Here is an 18,173-nt window from a genome sequence, read left to right as displayed (position 1 = left end):
GAAATCCACAAAACCAAGCAGTAAGCAATCCATTTTTCTGGCAGTGAGACTTCTCCCCTAAACCAGGCACGGAAGAACAAGTGAGAGCTGGGTCTCTGGAGAGGCCTCACTGCCCAACAGGCAGATGTACTACATTCCACAAGCAGTAAAAAGCAAACCTGTACTTTCCTTTGGATTTTACATTTGGAAGGCTCCAACCACAAAGCACATCACTGATGAGAAAACAATGATGCACTGTATAGCAAAAGATGTTCTGCCTTTCCAGAATGTGTGAGGCCAAAGTGATCCACAGGCTATGATCCAGGACCAAGTCCAGGCCCATAACCTCGACACCTGGCTGCACTGCCCACCCATAGACTTAGCACAGCTGCACATAAAGACCCTGGGCACGTCCCCTCAGATTAGAACAGTTAAAACACCCAGAGCCTCTTCTACAGCTTGATTCCACTATCAGCTTAAACATTCTGGAATTGCCAACAAAAGAGCTCCCCCTCATCTCATTTAGCAGACTCGCTTTTGTTTTTATTTCAGTTGCACTGTGTAAACCCACACTGCTACCACTTGTCACATCTGTGATTTCTACTCACATTGTTCACAGCACTAATAGTAACCTTCTGTTCAAACAGCTTCTCCATAAGATACAAATCATTGCTTTTAGCAGCATTCTGGAAGCTTCTCTCATTTGGCAGCCCTGAAAGCAAGCAAGCAAGCATGACTGTGGGAATCGAAGAGGGTTGAAGAGAAAGCAAACCTCATGTGGCAAACCTTGGGGCTAAAAACCTGAAACAACAGCCTTGAGCCTTTCACGGTCTGCTATTTTGGGTGTGGGAACTTTGCTTCAATATTTTATAAAGCTGTATTATCAAGATTCCACATTCTCCTCACACTGCAAGTGTTTTCACAGCCTTAAACATCTTCCTATCCCAAACAAAACATTATTCTCAAGGACCACCCTGAAGTCAGCAATGCAGAATATAGCTCTAGGAGGTTGGAGGGTGGCCACTGACTTCTCAAGGGGCGTTGTTTATAAAATGTTTGTACAAGATTAGGCAGGGAGGAGCCCAAATACTCTATACAAGCTTACAGAGATAAAATTGTTGTCGGCAGAACCCTGTGGGATGCCAGATCTGCAGAAACAAAACCATGAAACACAGCACATCATATAAATAGTCACGAATGAAGGTTAAAAGTGGTAAACATGTTTTATTTTCATTTACATGAAAGGAGATTTGACTTTTACTAGAAACATTAATATTACTGTACAGTACGAACATCACAGGTCACGTGAAGTGAAGTGGCTCAGTCGTGTCCGACTCTTTGCGACCCCACGGACTGTAGCCTACCGGGCTCCTCCGTCCATGGGATTTTCCAGGCAAGAATACTGGAGTGGGTTGCCATTTCCTTCTCCAGGGGATCTTCCTGACCCAGAACCCGGGTCTCCCGCATTGTAGGCAGACGCTTTACCGCCTGAGCCACAGGGGAAGCTTCTAGGTCCTGTATGTACAGGTCACATACATAATACATATTCAGATGGCAGGTTTTATTAAATAGCTTAGAGAAGACTCCAGGATTTACTGAGTTGTTTTTTGTTTGTTTGCTTCTTTGTTGATGTTTGTTGTTATTTTGGAATATAAAGGAGCTGAAAAGGGACTTCCCTGGCAGTCCAGTGGTTAAGACTTCCTGTTCCCACGGCAGGGGGCCCTCCCTGGTCAGGGAACTAGATCCCACGTGCCACAATAGAGATGGAAGATCTTGCTTGCTACAACTAAGAGCTGGTGAAGCCAAAGAAATACATTTTTTTTTTTTTGTAAATCATAAAACTTTTAGAAGAAAACACAGGAGAAAAGCTTCATAAACTGGGATTAGGCAAAGAGTTCTGTCTTACACATGACTCCAACTGCATGACCGTAAACGAAAACAAAAGTGGACCTTAGAAAAATTTCAAACTTTGCTCTGTGAAAAATACTGTTAAGAGAATAAAAAAGACAACCTATAGACTGGGGGAACATATATGCAAATCACACATCTGACAAATGACTCAACAGTAAGAAAACAAAATCCAATTTAAAAATAGGGAAAGACTTCAATGGAACAAAGAGGAACCAAAGAGGATATACAGATGGCAATAAGCACATGAGAAGATGTTCAGCATCATTATCTATTAGGGAAACATAACTTAAAACCACAAGGAGATACCAATACGCACCTGTTAGAATGGCTAAAATTTTAAAACACCAACAATACCAAATTTAAGTTCCTCTCTCAGGGCATCAAGGCCTTGCCTGAACTGGTTCTGTGTACCACACCAATATCATCCACTCTCCCCTGCAATACCTAATATTCAAATAGTCTGCTCTTACTCCTCTTTCTTTTTCTTAAAATATTTATTTAACTGCACTTGGTCTTAGTTGCTGTACGCAGGATCTTCCCTTGCAGGGCACAAAATCTCAGTACTAGTTGCAGAACACCAACATGTTGGATCTTAGCTCCTCCACCAGGGATCGAACTCAGAATCTCCCATATTGTCAGGTGGAGTCTCAACCACTGGCCAACAGGGAAGTCCGCTTCCTCCTTTTTCAACAAGAGATCAGTTTCACTCCTGCCTTGCATTTGCTATTCCTCTTAATTATAATGCTTTTCCCCCCAATTTTCCCATGGTTCAGTTCAGTCGCTCAGTCGTGTCAACCCCATGGACTGCAGCACACCAGGCCTTCCAGTCCCTCACCAACTCCCAGAGTTTACTCAAACTCATGTCCATCGAGTCGGTGATGCCATCCAACCATCTCATCCTCTGTCGTCCCCTTCTCCTCCCGCCTTCAATCTTTCCCAGCATCAGGGTTTTTCAAATGAGTCAGCTCTTCACATCAGGTGGCCAAAGTATCGGAGCTTCAGCTTCAGCATCAGTCCTCCAGTGAATATTCAGGACTCCTTTCCTTTAGGATGGACTGGTTGGATCTCCTTGCAGTCCAAAGGACTCTCAAGAGTCTCCTCCAACACCATAGTTCAAAAGCATCAATTCTTCAGCGCTCAGCTTTCTTTATAGTCCAACTCTCACATCCATACATGACTACAGTAAAAACCACAGCCTTGACTAGATAGACCTTTGTTGGCAAAGTAACATCTCTGCTTTTTAATATGCTGTCTAGGTTGGTCATAACTTTTCTTCCAAGGAATAAGTGTCCTTTAATTTCATGGCTGCAATCACCATCTGCAGTGATTTTGGACCACCCAAAAATAAAGTCAGCCTCTGTTTTCACTGTTTCAACATCTATTTGCCATGAAGTGATGGGATCAGATGCCATGATCTTAGTTTTCTGAATGTTGACTTTTAAGCCAACTTTTTCACTCTCCTCTTTCACTTTCATCAAGAGGCTCTTTAGTTCTTTTTCACCCTGCTATAAGGGTGATGTCATCTGCATTTCTCAGGTTATTGATATTTCTCCTGGCAATCTTGATTCCAGCTTGTGCTTCATCCAGCCCAGCATTTCACATGATGTACTCTGCATATAAGTTAAATAAGCAGAGTGACAATATACAGTCTTGACAGACTCCTTCCCTATTTGGAACCAGTCTGTTGTTCCATGTCCAGTTCTAACTGTTGCTTCCTGACCTGCATACAGATTTCTTAAGAGGCAGCTCAGGTGGTCTGGTATTCCCATCTCTTTCAGAATTTTCCAGAGTTTGTTGTGGTCCACACAATCAAAGGCTTTGGCATAGTCAATAAAGCAGAAATAGATGTTTTTCTGGAACTCTCTTCCTTTTTTGATGATCCAATGGATGTTGGCAATTTGATCTCTGGTTCCTCTGCCTTTTCTAAATCCAGCTTGTACATCTGGAAGTTCACAGTTCACATACTGCTGAAGCCTGGCTTGGAGAATTTTGACTACTGCTTTCCTAGCGTGTGAGATGAGTGCAATTGTGCAGTAGTTTGAGCATTCTTTGGCATTGCCTTTCTTTGGGATTGGAATGAAAACGGACCTTTTCCAGTCCTGTGGCCACTGCTGAGTTTTCCAAATTTGCTGGCATATTGAGTGCAGCACTTTCACAGCATCATCTTTTAGGATTTGAAATAGCTCAGCTGGAATTCCATCACCTCCTCTAGCTTTGTTCATAGTGATGCTTCCTAAGGCTCACTTGACTTCACATTCCAGGATGTCTGGCTCTAGGTTGGCGATAACACCATAGTGATTATCTGGGTCATGAAGATCTTTTTTGTACAGTTCTTCTGTGTATTCTTGCCACCTCTTCTTAATATCTTCTGCTTCTGTTAGGTCCATACCATTTCTGTTCTTTATTGTGTCCATCTTTGCATGAAATGTTCCCTTGGTATCTCTAATTTCCTTGAAGAGCTCTCTAGACTTTCCCATTCTATTGTTTTCCTCTATTTCTTTGCATTGGTCGCTGAGGAAGGTCCCATGGTTGATTCCTTCCTATCATTCAGAGATTTGGCTCAAATATCATGTCTGCCCTGATCACCGTATCTCCTGTTCCCCTGTCACAATCACATCACTCTATTCCATAGTCTCCATAGCATTTACCACTAACTTAAAATATCTCATTCATTTATTTGCTTACTTATTTCATTATCTATCAACCCCCTACAACCAGAAATTGAGCTTGGGCCAGAATATGCTCTGTCTGTATCTCTACATCTAGAATGTTCATTTACATATTACTTTCTGCATCTTTATGCCATGCTCTCTCTGCATCTCTACATCTAAAATGTGCATTTACGTAGTACTTTCTTGAAAATATTTCTAGAAAGGACAGCTGGCTAGCTGGATGGATGGATGGATGAACTAACTGAAGATTATCTTAAGAAACTGATGTTCTGCACCCAGGGCTGGTCTTTGGGAAATGAGGCCATTGCAGGGAGCTGACATGGATGGTGTGCCTGTTAAGAGACTCGATGTCATGCTTAACTTTAAAGACTCTTAAACAGCATCCCTCAGTTTATGCTGGAAATTTATTCCCAAGGCACAGAGGAACCCCTCCATGCTTTAAAAACTAAAGTACAGAAAAATGAGGTGACTTATTTGAGGTCACACAATAAATTAGTGAAGGCTCTGGCTGTAGGAGATAACAGCACATAAAACTCTTTCCTTATTTGTAAAAGGGCTGAATCATTTCTTGGAAAATCCTCTTCCTTAATTTGAAAGAGGAACACTTTCCTTCCACCTACAGTGCAGGGTTAACCTGAAATAAAACGTCCTGAGACACGTGAGCCAACCCTTGGGAGGGTGTGGATCCCAAAGCTGAAACCCAGTCCACCTAGGCCGCAGGGGTGAGGATGGGCTCTGGTCCCTGGGGCACACGCAGCTGCTCAACCAGTTCCCCAGGCCCGCCCCGCGCCGCCGCCGAGGGAGTTCCAGGCCTGTATCCGGACTCACGGAACTCGTTTCCGGCCGCCGCCGCCTCCTCCTGCGGCCGCTCTTGCTTGCAGCCCCGGGACAGGCCCCTCTAGGGCCGGCCGCCGCGCCCCTCAGGTCCTCCCGCAGCCCCCTCGCCGCCGCCCTGCGCCCTGGGGCGAGCGGACCGGGCTCCACGTCCGACCCCGAGGCCCGCCACGCGCGGGCACCGTGCACACCAGGGCCCGCTCTCCGCTGCGGGCGCCTCGCCCGGGGCTGCAGTCCTGCCCCGGCGCGGCCGCCTTCAGGTGTGGCGCGCCCTGTGCTGGAAGCACCTGCGGTGAGAAATTAAGAGGAAAGTCCCGGCCACACTAGGTGGTTCTGTGTATAATTTGGAGAAGACTCTTGAGAGTCCCTTGGACTGCAAGGAGATCCAACCAGTCCATCCTAAAGGAAATCAGTCCAGAATGTTCATTGGAAGGACTGATGCTGAAGCTGAAACTCCAATACTTTGGCCACCTGATGTGAAGAACTGACCCACTGGAAAAGACCCTGATGCTGGGAAAGATTGAAGGCGGGAGGAGGACAGACGATGAGATGGTTGGATGGCATCACCGAGTCAATGGACATGAGTTTGAGCAAGCTCCGGGAGTTGGTGAAGGACAGGGAAGCCTGGAATGCTGCAGTCCATGGGGTCACAAGGAGTCGGACACGACTGAGCGACTGAACTGAACTGAATAGAATACAATTCGGAGTTGTCGAGGTTAGCTTTATAAAACCAACAGTACTGGATCTTCAGTATTGAATCAATTCTAAATGGGCTTCCAGAATTTTCTTTTGAATAAGGTACGACTCAGTTCCCTCTTTGAAAATGGAAAACCTTGGTATCCCATTTTAACTGCAGTGGTAACCTACTGGCCTCCCCATCTTGGGTATTCTTTCTTTCTTGAAAGTGAAAGTGTTAGCGGCTCAGTGGTGTCCAACTCCTAGCGACCCCATGGACTGTAGTGGCTTAGAAAGTAAAGAATTAATGAAATATAGTAAACTATGCTGGGCAATCGTATGCCTAGCTAAAATTCGAATAATAAGGAAGAAATGTAGAATAGTGAACAGCCAGGATATTGCCACTGAATCCCTACTATACATAAACACAGTGTGCTTGAATTAGGAGTTTCAAAGTTTAGCATATTCTGAGAGTGAAAAAAAAGCCTCATAAAACAGAACTAGATTTGACCCCAGAACTGACCCACCTCTTGTTCACACACACACACACACACACACACACTCACACAGAAATAAGAGTGATGTTAGGAAAGCATTGTCTGTGGTTTAGTGAAAGGAAAGAAACTGGTGAAAGCTGAGACATAAATTGGAAGACCAAAGATTAGGCAGCTGTTGAAGACTTGACAAAAGGAATAAAAAGAAATGGTGTAACAAGGGCTGACAGAATTAATAACAGATATAGGTTTGGCAGAGGTCATGTGTGTGTGTTTAGTAGGTATCAGTTCAGTTCAGTCACTCAGTGGTCACCGACTCTGCGACCCCATGGACTGCAGCACTCCAGGCCTCCCTGTCCATCACCAGCTCCCGGAGTTTACTCAAACTCACGTCCATGGAGTCGGTGATGCCATCCAACCATCTCATCCTCTGTCGTCCCCTTCTTCCTGCCCCCAATCCCTCCCAGCATCAAAGTCTTTTCCAATGAGTCAGTTCTTCGCAACAGTTGACCAAAGTATTGGAGTTTCAGCTTCAGCATCAGTCCTTCCAATGAATATTCAGGACTGATTTCCTTTAGGATGGACTGGTTGGATCTCCTTGCAGTCCAAGAGTCTTCTCTAACACCACAGTTCAGAAGCATCAATTCTTCAGCACTCAGCTTTCTTTATAGTCCAACTGTCACAACTGTACATGACTATTGGAAAAACCATAGCCTTGACTAGACGGACCTTTGTCAGCAAAGTAATGTCTCTGTTTTTTAATATGCTGTCTAGGTTGGTCATAACTTTTCTTCCAAGGAGCAAGCGTTTTCATGGCTGCAGTCACCATCTGCAGTGATTTTGGAGTCCCCCAAAACAAAGTAGGTATATACACACATATTCATGTGGTGCATGTGCATCTGTGCATATGTACACGTAGGTATATATGAGTTTGCAATAATGACAAACTTAAGAGACTGCGATTAGATGGAAAGGGTGAAAACTATTTGCCTCTGAATTATCTTCTGTCTCCCTGAGCCTTCTGTAGATAGCAGCAATTTTAGAAAATAAATTACCTCACACTTGTAAGGGGAACAGTCCAATATTATGATTTAATAAATGTGATCATGTTTTCAATACTCCCTATAATATCACTTGAGTTTTTCTTGAACACTGGTAATTCAACTGTGTATTACAAAGCAAAGGTGATTATCCCTTAATGATCCAACAAAAAAACCCAGTTTTTGCTCCAGGGGTATAAACGCCACCTCTCTGTGAAGTTCACGGACATCCTACCAGCACCGGGGATGCTCTAACATATAATTGTTTTTCAAAATGGGGGAAAAAAATCAGCACCAGATACACTTTTCAAAATGAGAAATTTCCTCAAAAAGCATTTTTTTAAAGCCCTAAGTTAATGGTCATAATCTGAGCCTTTTACCAAATATTTCCAAGCTACCTTGAAAGAACAGAGTAATAAACCATTTCTAAAACAAGCCACTACCCAATAAAGGGGAAGAAGTGCAGTTCTCTGTTCCTGGAATGTCCATCCCTATGACCCAGCTTGAGTGCAGCCATCTATGTCAGCCATCACCCTGTCTTTCCAAAGAAAATATGGTAAGATAGTAATAGACATCAGTCTTTGGACAAATATTATTTATTCATTTATATGTCAACAAATAATAGTTAACGTCTGCTAAGTGCCAGGCTTTGTACTTCATGCTTAGTGTTCAGAGATCAGAGAAAGCATCTCTAGCAGCCTACAACCCAGTAGAGAGAGACCACAGCAAAGTCACAGCAAAGAACATTTCAGAAACAGGGGCACAAAGGAGTGACTGATCAGTTTTCCTAGAGCGCAGGGACCATTTCCTGAAAGTGGTCCCTGGGCTGAACAGTGATCCTTGGGCTAATTGTCTTTTGATGAATGGTCATGTATGTTTACTGTGTATGCAGAGGGCAAAGGGGCATTCAGGAAGCACATTCTGGACAGAGGGAGCAACTGACATTAAACCAGAAGGGAGAAGCAGCTTGGCTTATTGAGGAAACTACAAGCTATGCTGTGTGACTTCAGTGTCCTTGAACGTCAAACCTGAGTTTAGTGTGCGCCAGGGACAGTGATTTGTAGGAGCTCATTTGTACTGGCAACCAAAAGCTGATTGTTAAATTTTTAGGAATTTTGTGAACTGATTGACATCATGTCAATAGCTTGAAATCTGTCATGGTATTTGCACATGCATGCGTGCTCAGTCACTTCAGTCGTGTCCGACTCTATGCCTGCCAGGCTCCTCTGTCCATGAGATTCTCCAGGCAAGAATACTGGAGTGGGTTGCCATGTTCTCCTCCCCAGGGGATCTTCCTGACCCAGGGATCGAACCAGTGTCTCCTGCACTGCAGGTGTTTTCTTTATCGCCGAGCCACCAGGGAAGCCCGTTTGCACCACAGAAATTATCATATGCTGAAAATTCTTTCTTCTCAACTCCCGCTGATCCTGGACAGAGCTGAGAGCTTTTGACATCTTTTGTGTCTAACATAATGGTGACATTATGAAAACGTCATTTGTGGCTAATGTGCAATAATTGCACAAAATGGTTTAGAGCAGGAAAAGCTGAGCAATCAGTCGGAAGGTCAGAGTTTAGGCACAGTTTGTTTGTTCAGTCGCTAAGTTGTGTCTGACTCTTTGCAACCACATGGACAGCAGCACCTCAGGCACGGTTCATTAAATAGCAGATACTTTTTGTACTGAGTTGTCTAAAATGTATATATCCATGCCAATACTACTCTATTGTTGCTGTTGTTAAGTCACCAAGTTGTGTCCAACTCTTTGCAACTCCATGCACATCAGGCTTCCCCGTCCTTCACTGTCCCCTGGAGTTTGCTCAAGCTCATGTCCATGGAGTCAGTGATGCTATCTAACCATCTCATCCTCTGCCACCCCCTTCTCCTCCTGCCCTCAATCTTTCCCAACATCAGGGTCTTTTCCAATGAGTCAGCTCTTCGCATCAATTGGCCAAAATATTGGCGCTTCAGCTTCCGCATCAGTCTTTCCAATTTAGTCGTAGCAGTACTACTCTATTAGTATGTGGTATTAATTACAACAGCTTTTTAATAAATGTTGACATGTACTAGGGCCTGTCGTTCTACCTTGTTATTCTTGGGCCTTTGCTCTTCCATATAAAATTTAGGACCTACTTAACAACTTCCAAGAAAAAACATGAGAAGTTTTGAGTTTTACTGAACTTACAGAATTAGGGGAGAATAGCCTGGAAGGCTGCAGTCCATGGGGTCGCTGAGGGTCGACACGACTGAGCGACTTCACTTTCCCTTTTCACTTTCATGCATTGGAGAAGGAAATGGCAGCCCACTCCAGTGTTCTTGCCTGGAGAATCCCAGGGACGGGGGAGCCTGGTGGGCTGCCGTCTATGGGGTCGCACAGAGTCGGACACGACTGAAGCGACTTAGCAGCAGCAGTAGCAGCAGTTATCTTTAAAATAGCTATTCTAAAAAAACTAAAAATAAAAAAAATAAAATAAAATAGCTATTCTTCCTGACTAGGATCACTCTTTAATTTACTCAGACATACTGTTTGTCCTTCAGTAATACTTGGCAGTTTTAAAGTACTCAACAAATTCTGATAGATGACACCACCTCCCTACCTCCCCAGACCCTATAGGTCCCTTATAGATTATTATCATGAAAGAGATTATATTTACTACATGTCCTAATTTGCTATTTTGTTGTATAGGAATGCTCCTGATTTTGTACATTGATATTGTAGCCATAACCTTGAACTCCTTTATTAAATGTAGATTTTAAAAAATACAAACACATCTGACATAAAGTTTTATTTTTGTTTCCAGTTTTTAATTCATCTTATTTATTGAATTGACTGCAGCAAAACAACAGATACCCTTGTGTTATTCTTAAGAAGAGCTTCTAAAATTTCACCACTAAATGGTATGATTTATATAGTTTTTTATAGGTGAGACACAGTTTACTAACAGAACCTGCTTTTGTTTGGATGTAGCAATGGCACCCCACTCCAATACTCTTGCCTGGACAATCCCATGGACTGAGGAGCCTGGTGGGCTGCAGTCGGACACGACTGAGCGACTTGACTTTCACTTTTCACTTTCATGCATTGGAGAAGGAAATGGCAACCCACTCCAGTGTTCTTGCCTGGAGAATCCCAGGGACGGGGGAGCCTGGTGGGCTGCCGTCTATGGGGTTGCACAGAGTCGGACACGACTGAAGTGACTTGGCAGCAGCAGCAGCAGCAATGTGTCTTGCTAAAAATTACATTTCCAGGTTCCCTTTAGTATCAGGAAGCCATGTGACAGTTTGGCCAATGAGATGGAGTGGAAATTGTTACGTAGGGCTTCCAGGAAAGCTCCTTAAAGTGGGAGTCCTTTATCATTGCCCTTTTATCCTTTTCACTTCCTTGTCTTCCTACCTGAACTCATGTGTAAGGCTGGACATGGAAAAGCCCACCCATTTTGTGACCAGAAGCTGGCCATGTGAGGCCAAGAAAATTAGACTGTGAACCCATCTTTGAACTACTGAGCTAATGCTAACCAATGAAATTCATGTTTCATGGGAAAACTAGAACTGATTTTTTTAAGAGACAGATTGGGTTTCTATAACTCACAGCTGAAATGAAATTCTGAAGTGATGCTAAAAAGTAGGGTGCTGAAATAAAACCCAATATACAGAACTGACTTAGTGTTTAAGGGAGGGACTTTGAGGAACGGGGACGCATATCATAGGCTGGAAAGATGGTGATTTGTTTGGAGATGATAAAATATTTGGCCAACTTTGACAATTTGACACTGGAGAGTAGACCAAATGCTGCTGTGGCTGTAGCATTGGGGGAAATGTTAGGAGAAAAAGTGAAAATGTTGACAAGGGATGGCTCTTTCTTGCTGTGTTCAGCACAGTCCTAGCAGAGAGAAATGTACCTTTTCTTGATCGAGGCAAATACCTGCAGAGATGGAGGAAAATTTCACCTCAATAAAGAAAGAAGTTTCTGACTTTTTTTTAAAAACTTGTGATATAGGTCATTTATGAACAAGAGTGTATAAAATATATATGTACAATTTAAATAATATTTTAGAAGTAAACACCCACAGTCACCACCTAAGACAAGAGAGCGCTGACAGCGTTTCAGCAGCTCCACGTGCATTGCTCAATCACATCCCCTTTTCTCCCCACAGAAAGTCATTATTCTATCTCGGGGACAATAATGTACCTAGTTCTCTTTATAATTTGATTTATATGAATACATTCTTAAAGTGCTATACACTGTTTTTAACTACATGCCTGGAATCTTGCTGTTGGCATCCTTCTATGACTTGCTTCTGTTGCTGCACATTACGTTTGTGATATCCACCCACCTTCTGATTACCTGTTCTTTCATTTTCACTAATGTGTAGAATTCTATTGTTTGAATATACATGAAAATGCAATGGTAGAATTTAGCCTTTCTACCAATGTTGACTATTAGGCTTATTTCCATATTTTTTGGTTATTGCAGTGCTGCTATGTGTAACCTTGCAAATGCTTCCTAAAAACATGTTCAATAGTTACCCCAAGACATTGTATCAGTTATGGTCCTGGCAGGGAAAAAAAGAAAAAAACCTTGTATTTTGAGATGAGTTTTTAAAAGGGGACCATTTACAAAAGCGTGGGCAGCTTGTGTGTGTTGTGCTAAGTTGCTTCAGTCCTATCAGACTCTTTGTGACCCCATGGCTCCTCTGTCCATGGGACTCTCCAGGCAAGAATACCAGAGTGGGTTGCCATGCCCTCCTCCAGGGGGTCTTCCCAACCCAGGGATCCAACTGCATCTCTTATTTCTCTGCATTGGCAGGCGGGTTCTTTACCACGAGTGCCACCTGGGCAGGGTGTGAGGAAAGCACAAAAGATAGGGCAGCACCTGAGGGCTAATAAGGGCAAGACTCTATTGCCACCTTGTAGGGTGAAAGGGTGAGGGTAAGAAAGGGATTGTCAGAGCCTGGAGAGGGAGAGAGCAGAGAATGACATATGAAGAGGTTGTGACCTTTGTTCAAGGGGCTTAACCAGCTTCAGAAAGCTATGCTGCTACTTCTCCTGCTAAGTCGCTTCAGTCGTGTCCGACTCTGTGCGACCCCATAGACGGCAGCCTACCAGGCTCCCCCGTCCCTGGGATTCTCCAGGCAAGAACACTGGAGTGGGTTGCCATTTCCTTCTCCAGTGCATGAAAGTGAAAAATATATGAGAGAATCATTATCAGAAAGCTATATGAGAGAATAAATACCCAACCTCATCGTTTTTCCTTGAAACCTTCTGCAGTGGCTTCTTGCTGCCATGATGCCTCATTGGACATAGCGCAGAATGAAGGGCACAGAATAAGTCAGGAGGGCAAATGGAAGATAACCAGCATATATACAGGAGTGCAGTTACACATCGAGTATACACATCTTCAGAGTTGCTAAAGGGCCGACTGTTTTCCAAAGAGGTTGTTTTCAAAGTAAGAGTTCATAGGGACTTCCCTGGTGGTCCAGTGGCTAAGACTCCGAGCTCCTAACACAGCGGGCCTGGGTTCCCTTTCCGGTCAGGGAACTAGATCCTACATGCCGCTTGCGGCAAATACAGATTCCATGTGCTGCAATGAAGGTTGAGATCCTGAGTGCTGCAACTAAGACCCGGCACAGCCATATAAAGAATTAAATTAAATTTCTTTCCTTTTTTTTTTTAAGGAGTTCATATTGCTCCACATCATCACCAAAACAATATCATTAGATCTTTTCATTCTTATGAATCTGGGAGAGGTGTTATAATATCTCTTTGAGGTTTTTTTCCCATTACTAAAATGGCTGAGGATGTTTTCATGTTTCTTGGACACCTGGATTTCTATGTAAAGTGCCACTTTAAGGCTTTTGACCAAATTTCTATTGGTTGTCTTTTTCTTACTGATTCACAGGAATCATTTGTGTATTCTGGATTATATACATTCTGGATACTAGTATTCTGTAAATTATATGTGTTGCAAATGTGTTCTCCCAAGTGGCTCGCTATATTGTCACCCTCCACATAGGTAAGATTATAGGTGCTTATTCTTTGTGGTTTTGCTGTGTTTTTTTAATGTCCCCCAAATAAAATTATAATAAAATGAGTTGGATTATTAGATAAAACAGAAAAGGATGTGGAAAAAATTCTGGGCAAAGAAAATAAGACTGAAAATAACAGAGGTAGGAAAAGAGTGGAAAAGTAAGGAAAGCATTTCTATTGCTAAAAAATTAAACATTTAAAGTTTCATTTTAAATTTTTATTAAATATTACTAAATGATAGCATTTCATTAAATGAATAATCTAAATGAAAATAATTTAGTATTTACTCTAATGTTGAAAAATCAATAAAAATAAACTTGAAACAAAATAGAAAAGAATATGGTGTTATTTACTTTTCAATACATTACATCAGTGCTTCACTGAACTTAATTTTGTAGAGAATTAATGTAAGCAAATCACATAATCAAGAATCGCAGTTCTATAACTAGATATTCATCATAGCATATAATAATATTAGGCATGAAATTGGTATTCTAATAAACACTAAGCCTAATTTTAAACTATCTAGTTATTTAAAGTCAAATTACCACTGTGGCCAAAGGTTGTGTGAGATCCTAATTTACACTATTCCTAAAACATTATGTCCTTATACAATTAGGTAATGAGCTATAAAATACGAAAAGAAGAAACAAAAATATGAGAATATAAGATTCAGTTCCTTAAAGCAGTAATAGACAATGGGTCCCATTTGCATGTTTCTATTAAATAATTGTTTTGTTTTTCATAAAAACTCTTGATACCATGAAAGCATTTGGAGCAACTACTTAAGCTAACAATTGTTAAGCTGTCTTCTTTCACGAATATTAATAAAAACATGATAGAAAAAGAACTAAGATAAATGAGGTGTTTTAAAACACATTAATCTTTTGAATTGCACATTCTTCTCTAGAAGATCATGATAAAAATAGTGTACAATTTATTCTTTTTTTTACAGATCTGTGTAAAGTACAAATACAACTGCCAAGAAATGAAATATTGCCATTTAAAAGTCTTAGATAAGAAAATAATGACCTTGAATCTTAAATATTTTTTAAAGTGAATAAGTGCTTATTCATTGGACAAAGAAATTTTAAATTAAAAAAATAAAATGAATAATCATATTTTAAACAAAAGTTCTTTTAACACAGAAAATAACACTGTGATATTATTTTCCTGAAGGTAACAAAAGCATGCAGGCTAACTCTGCTAAGCCAATACTCTTCATAGAACTTATGATAAATACTAGTAACGAATTCTCATGAGGTATCTGAAGATACTAGGAGCTAAAAATAATTATTCAAAGTTGTAGAAGATACTAAGATCAAGCAGAGCATCCAGTGCCAACAAAGTGGTTAAGTGCTAAAAATTCTTATGCTCTGATAGTTTTATCTGAACCTCCGAAAGCCCTTATAAATATATGTTTTTATATTCACTATAAAACATAATAAAGAAATCAGTTCCTGATCTCATTCCCAACTTTTCATTTGAAAATTATTTCTAACAGAATTATCTAACTGAAGTATAACTGAAAGTGAAATTCTCATTGTTATCAAAAGAAGTATACAGAAGTAAATTAGTATATATTCCAAATTTATACAAAGGGATTATTGTACTTGCTTTTCACTAAATGAATCTGTAAGCTTGAAACAGGGAAGAATACATTCAGTTATTATAAAATAACAAGTTTCAATCAAAAATTGATAAAATGTTCAACATTCATTTAAAAAATACATCAAGAGTGTGTCTGGGATTGTTTGGTTTTGTTTTCTTTGATGCTGAGTACTTTGTCATCAATCCTGGCCTGGAATAAAACAGAACATGTGATTAATAATACACACGAAGAAAAACAATAACAACAACAGAAAAGCACAAAATTAAACGCATGGAGAGATTTTTAAAATTGCTTATGCAAATAAGTGATTTTAAAACTTTTACTATTGATTTATAAAAGCAAATTTTTACATTTCCTAAAAATCAGGCCTCAAGATATAACAATTTCATGGCTAGCTTTATTAAAACTCAAATTAGCCATACCTTTTTGTTTTGTTTCCAGTCTTCTGCGCTTTGCCTGAGTTATCTTTAGAGGGAAGATAATGCATAATGAATAACATGAAATAGTAAAAACGGTTTCTAAAGATTTAAAGAGTTAAAGTTAACTGATTAAAGATAATAAAAATCTCTTTAGGATTACATAGTTTGAATTTATAAATAATTTCTTTGTAATTTACTTATTTCATTAGTATTGCAGCTAATTTGGAAGCTGGGTCAAAGTCAGAACTACCAGAAAACAAGTTAAAGAGGCTTTCTGGCCATATAATTACAGTTAATTTACCACTGTGCCTTGGCAAACGTTCTCTAAAGGAGTTTCTTTTTGGATCAGATCACTCAGTTCCCTAAATCTTTAAGTTCACTCTGTGCTAAGGCAAGCCTAAACCAAAGATTTCCCCAAATTTCAAATCTAATGGCTTCAGCTAATTCTAGCCTATGGTAAGGTAACTAACATTTTCCTAAGTGGCAACATACACAAACTATCCCTTTAAAGGTATATGTTTTAGATTTAATAGCAATCTGAATTTTAATAAAGCATTCCTAGAAAATCAAGCTCTTTAAAAAAAACCCATAAACTCACCAGTACTTTTGGCGCTTTCTTTGGGTTGGTTACATGGATTAATCTTATCCTTTCTCAGTTCCTGGATAATGCCTTTATTTAAGCAAACATCTACATGCACATTGAATAGGGTAAGATCTGAAGTCTTTTGTTCTAGGTTACAAACAGGACAAACTAGAACTTGGTCACTGATTACTTCATATAAATTAGGTTGGGATTCTTGCCTTCTTAATGACCCAACATCTTCATTTTCCAATGAAACAGTACAAGAATTCTGAGGATCCATATTAAATAATTTGCTTGAAAGACCAGAACATTCCTCTTCACTGGGCTTATTACTTAAAGCACTTATATCTTCTGTATTTGATGGTTTACCGGTAGTCTCTACCAGCTCTATAGGATCTACTGACGTGATCTCTGTATTCTTCTGGTGGGTTTCATAACCCTGCTTCTCACAGAGAGAGACAGAATCACATACATTTTCTTTCTCGTTTACTTCTGTAGAGGAAGCGTGTGAACACGAGGACATTTTGGAGTTTCCACTGATGGAAGGTCCATCAAGACATGCATCTACATGTTTATTAAAGGCTTCCAGACTGACGCTTCCTTGCTCCCTAAAGCAGACAGGACAGGTAAATGTCTGACAGCTATGTGATTTCTCCTCTGTTTCTAAATTCTCACTCATCTTCTTGTTTAAAACCTGGAATGACTGTGATGTTTGCAAACTTTGTTTATTTACGGTTTCACATGTAAATGTGTCTTGGGGGCTCGCTTTCCTTTCAGATCGTTTTTTATCAAAGAAACTCTTCTTATGAGACATTTGTGCAGGTTTTAGAAACTGATCTTTGTCAGTTTTCTCTAATATACACCCGGTGGCTGAAAGGGCTTGGTTTCCAGGCTGTAAGAAGCCAATAATGCTCCTTTGTTGGTGTTTCTTCTCCTCTTCATTGGGAAAACCAGAGAGCCGCACCCCTAAATTAAACCAACCAGAATTAATCCATTTCCAATTCAACAAAACCAACTCAACTGTAAAGCATAGACATTTTGCGTAACAGTATTGTGACACTTATTAAAAGGCCTGTTTAGCCAAAAATAATAAGCAACACTGCATATTCTCTGAATTAGATACTTTCCCAAAGGTGGTATTATGAACAGAAATTTACTCTCTTCATAATGCTGGGTATACTAAATAGTAAGTATCTATTGGAGTTAGCATTAATGGAAAGACCTATATATATAGGTCTTTCCATTAATATCTGACTCACAATACCATTAAATACCGAGTAACTAATTGGAGCCAATTGCATTGATTCTTTAGCTCCTTTTTTGCAATAGGCTCTATTTTTTAGAATAATTTTAGATTCTCAGCAAAGCTGAGTAGAAAGTACAGAGAGTTCTCATATATACCCTGCGACCACACATGCACAAACTCCTCCACGATCAACATCCTTCGCCAGAGTGGAACAGCTGTTACCACCAATGAACCTACACTGACATGACATTGTTATTCATAGTCCACAGTTTGCATCACGGCTCACTCTTGGTGTTGCACAGTCTGGATTTTAACAAAGGTATAAGGACATGTGTCTACCATTATAGCATCATACAGAATAGTTTCTCTGCCCTAGAAATCCTCTGTGCTCTGCCTATTCCTCCCTCCCCCCACCCTTGACAACCATTGATCTTTTCAGATCTCTACCATTTTGCTTTATCCAGCATTTCTGTATTGGAATCATACAGTATTGTAGTGTTTTCACATTGGTTCTTTAAGTTAAAAACATACATCTAAGTTTCCTCCATGTCTTTTCATCATTTGACAGCTCATTTCCTTTCCTTTCTTCTCCCCCATCCTCTATCCCAATAGATCACTTCTTTTCTGTGCTGAATAATATTCTGTTGTCTGGATGTACCACAATTTCCATTTACCTACTATTGGAA

General features: G+C 40.6%; 2 protein-coding genes across 3 annotated transcripts in view; both read right to left on the bottom strand.

Moving 5' to 3' along the window:
* The window catches only part of ANKDD1B (ankyrin repeat and death domain containing 1B), a 74,395-nt gene extending 62,672 nt beyond the window's left edge, over window positions 1–11,723 (bottom strand). The window contains 4 exon segments of the mRNA XM_070378480.1: window positions 588–691; window positions 5,391–5,468; window positions 5,471–5,683; window positions 11,669–11,723. Of these exon segments, the coding sequence (XP_070234581.1) occupies window positions 588–691; window positions 5,391–5,468; window positions 5,471–5,683; window positions 11,669–11,723 (450 nt within the window).
* Window positions 11,724–13,822: 2,099 nt separating this feature from the next.
* POLK (DNA polymerase kappa) overlaps window positions 13,823–18,173 on the bottom strand; it is an 80,966-nt gene continuing 76,615 nt past the window's right edge. For both annotated transcript variants that reach the window (XM_005890089.3, XM_070377229.1), the window contains exons 13-15: window positions 16,257–17,207; window positions 15,662–15,704; window positions 13,823–15,428 (exon numbers count right to left, since the gene is read on the bottom strand). In XM_005890089.3, coding sequence (XP_005890151.2) covers window positions 15,344–15,428; window positions 15,662–15,704; window positions 16,257–17,207 — 1,079 coding nt within the window. In that variant the 3' untranslated portion in view covers window positions 13,823–15,343. The remainder of the gene's footprint in view (window positions 15,429–15,661; window positions 15,705–16,256; window positions 17,208–18,173) is intronic.

The sequence above is a fragment of the Bos mutus genome, chromosome 10 (genome assembly GCF_027580195.1).
Source record: "Bos mutus isolate GX-2022 chromosome 10, NWIPB_WYAK_1.1, whole genome shotgun sequence".
NCBI classification, from domain to species: domain Eukaryota; kingdom Metazoa; phylum Chordata; class Mammalia; order Artiodactyla; family Bovidae; genus Bos; species Bos mutus.
The sequence above is the reverse complement of the archived record's forward strand: the minus strand, read 5'-3'. Positions and strand labels throughout refer to the sequence as shown.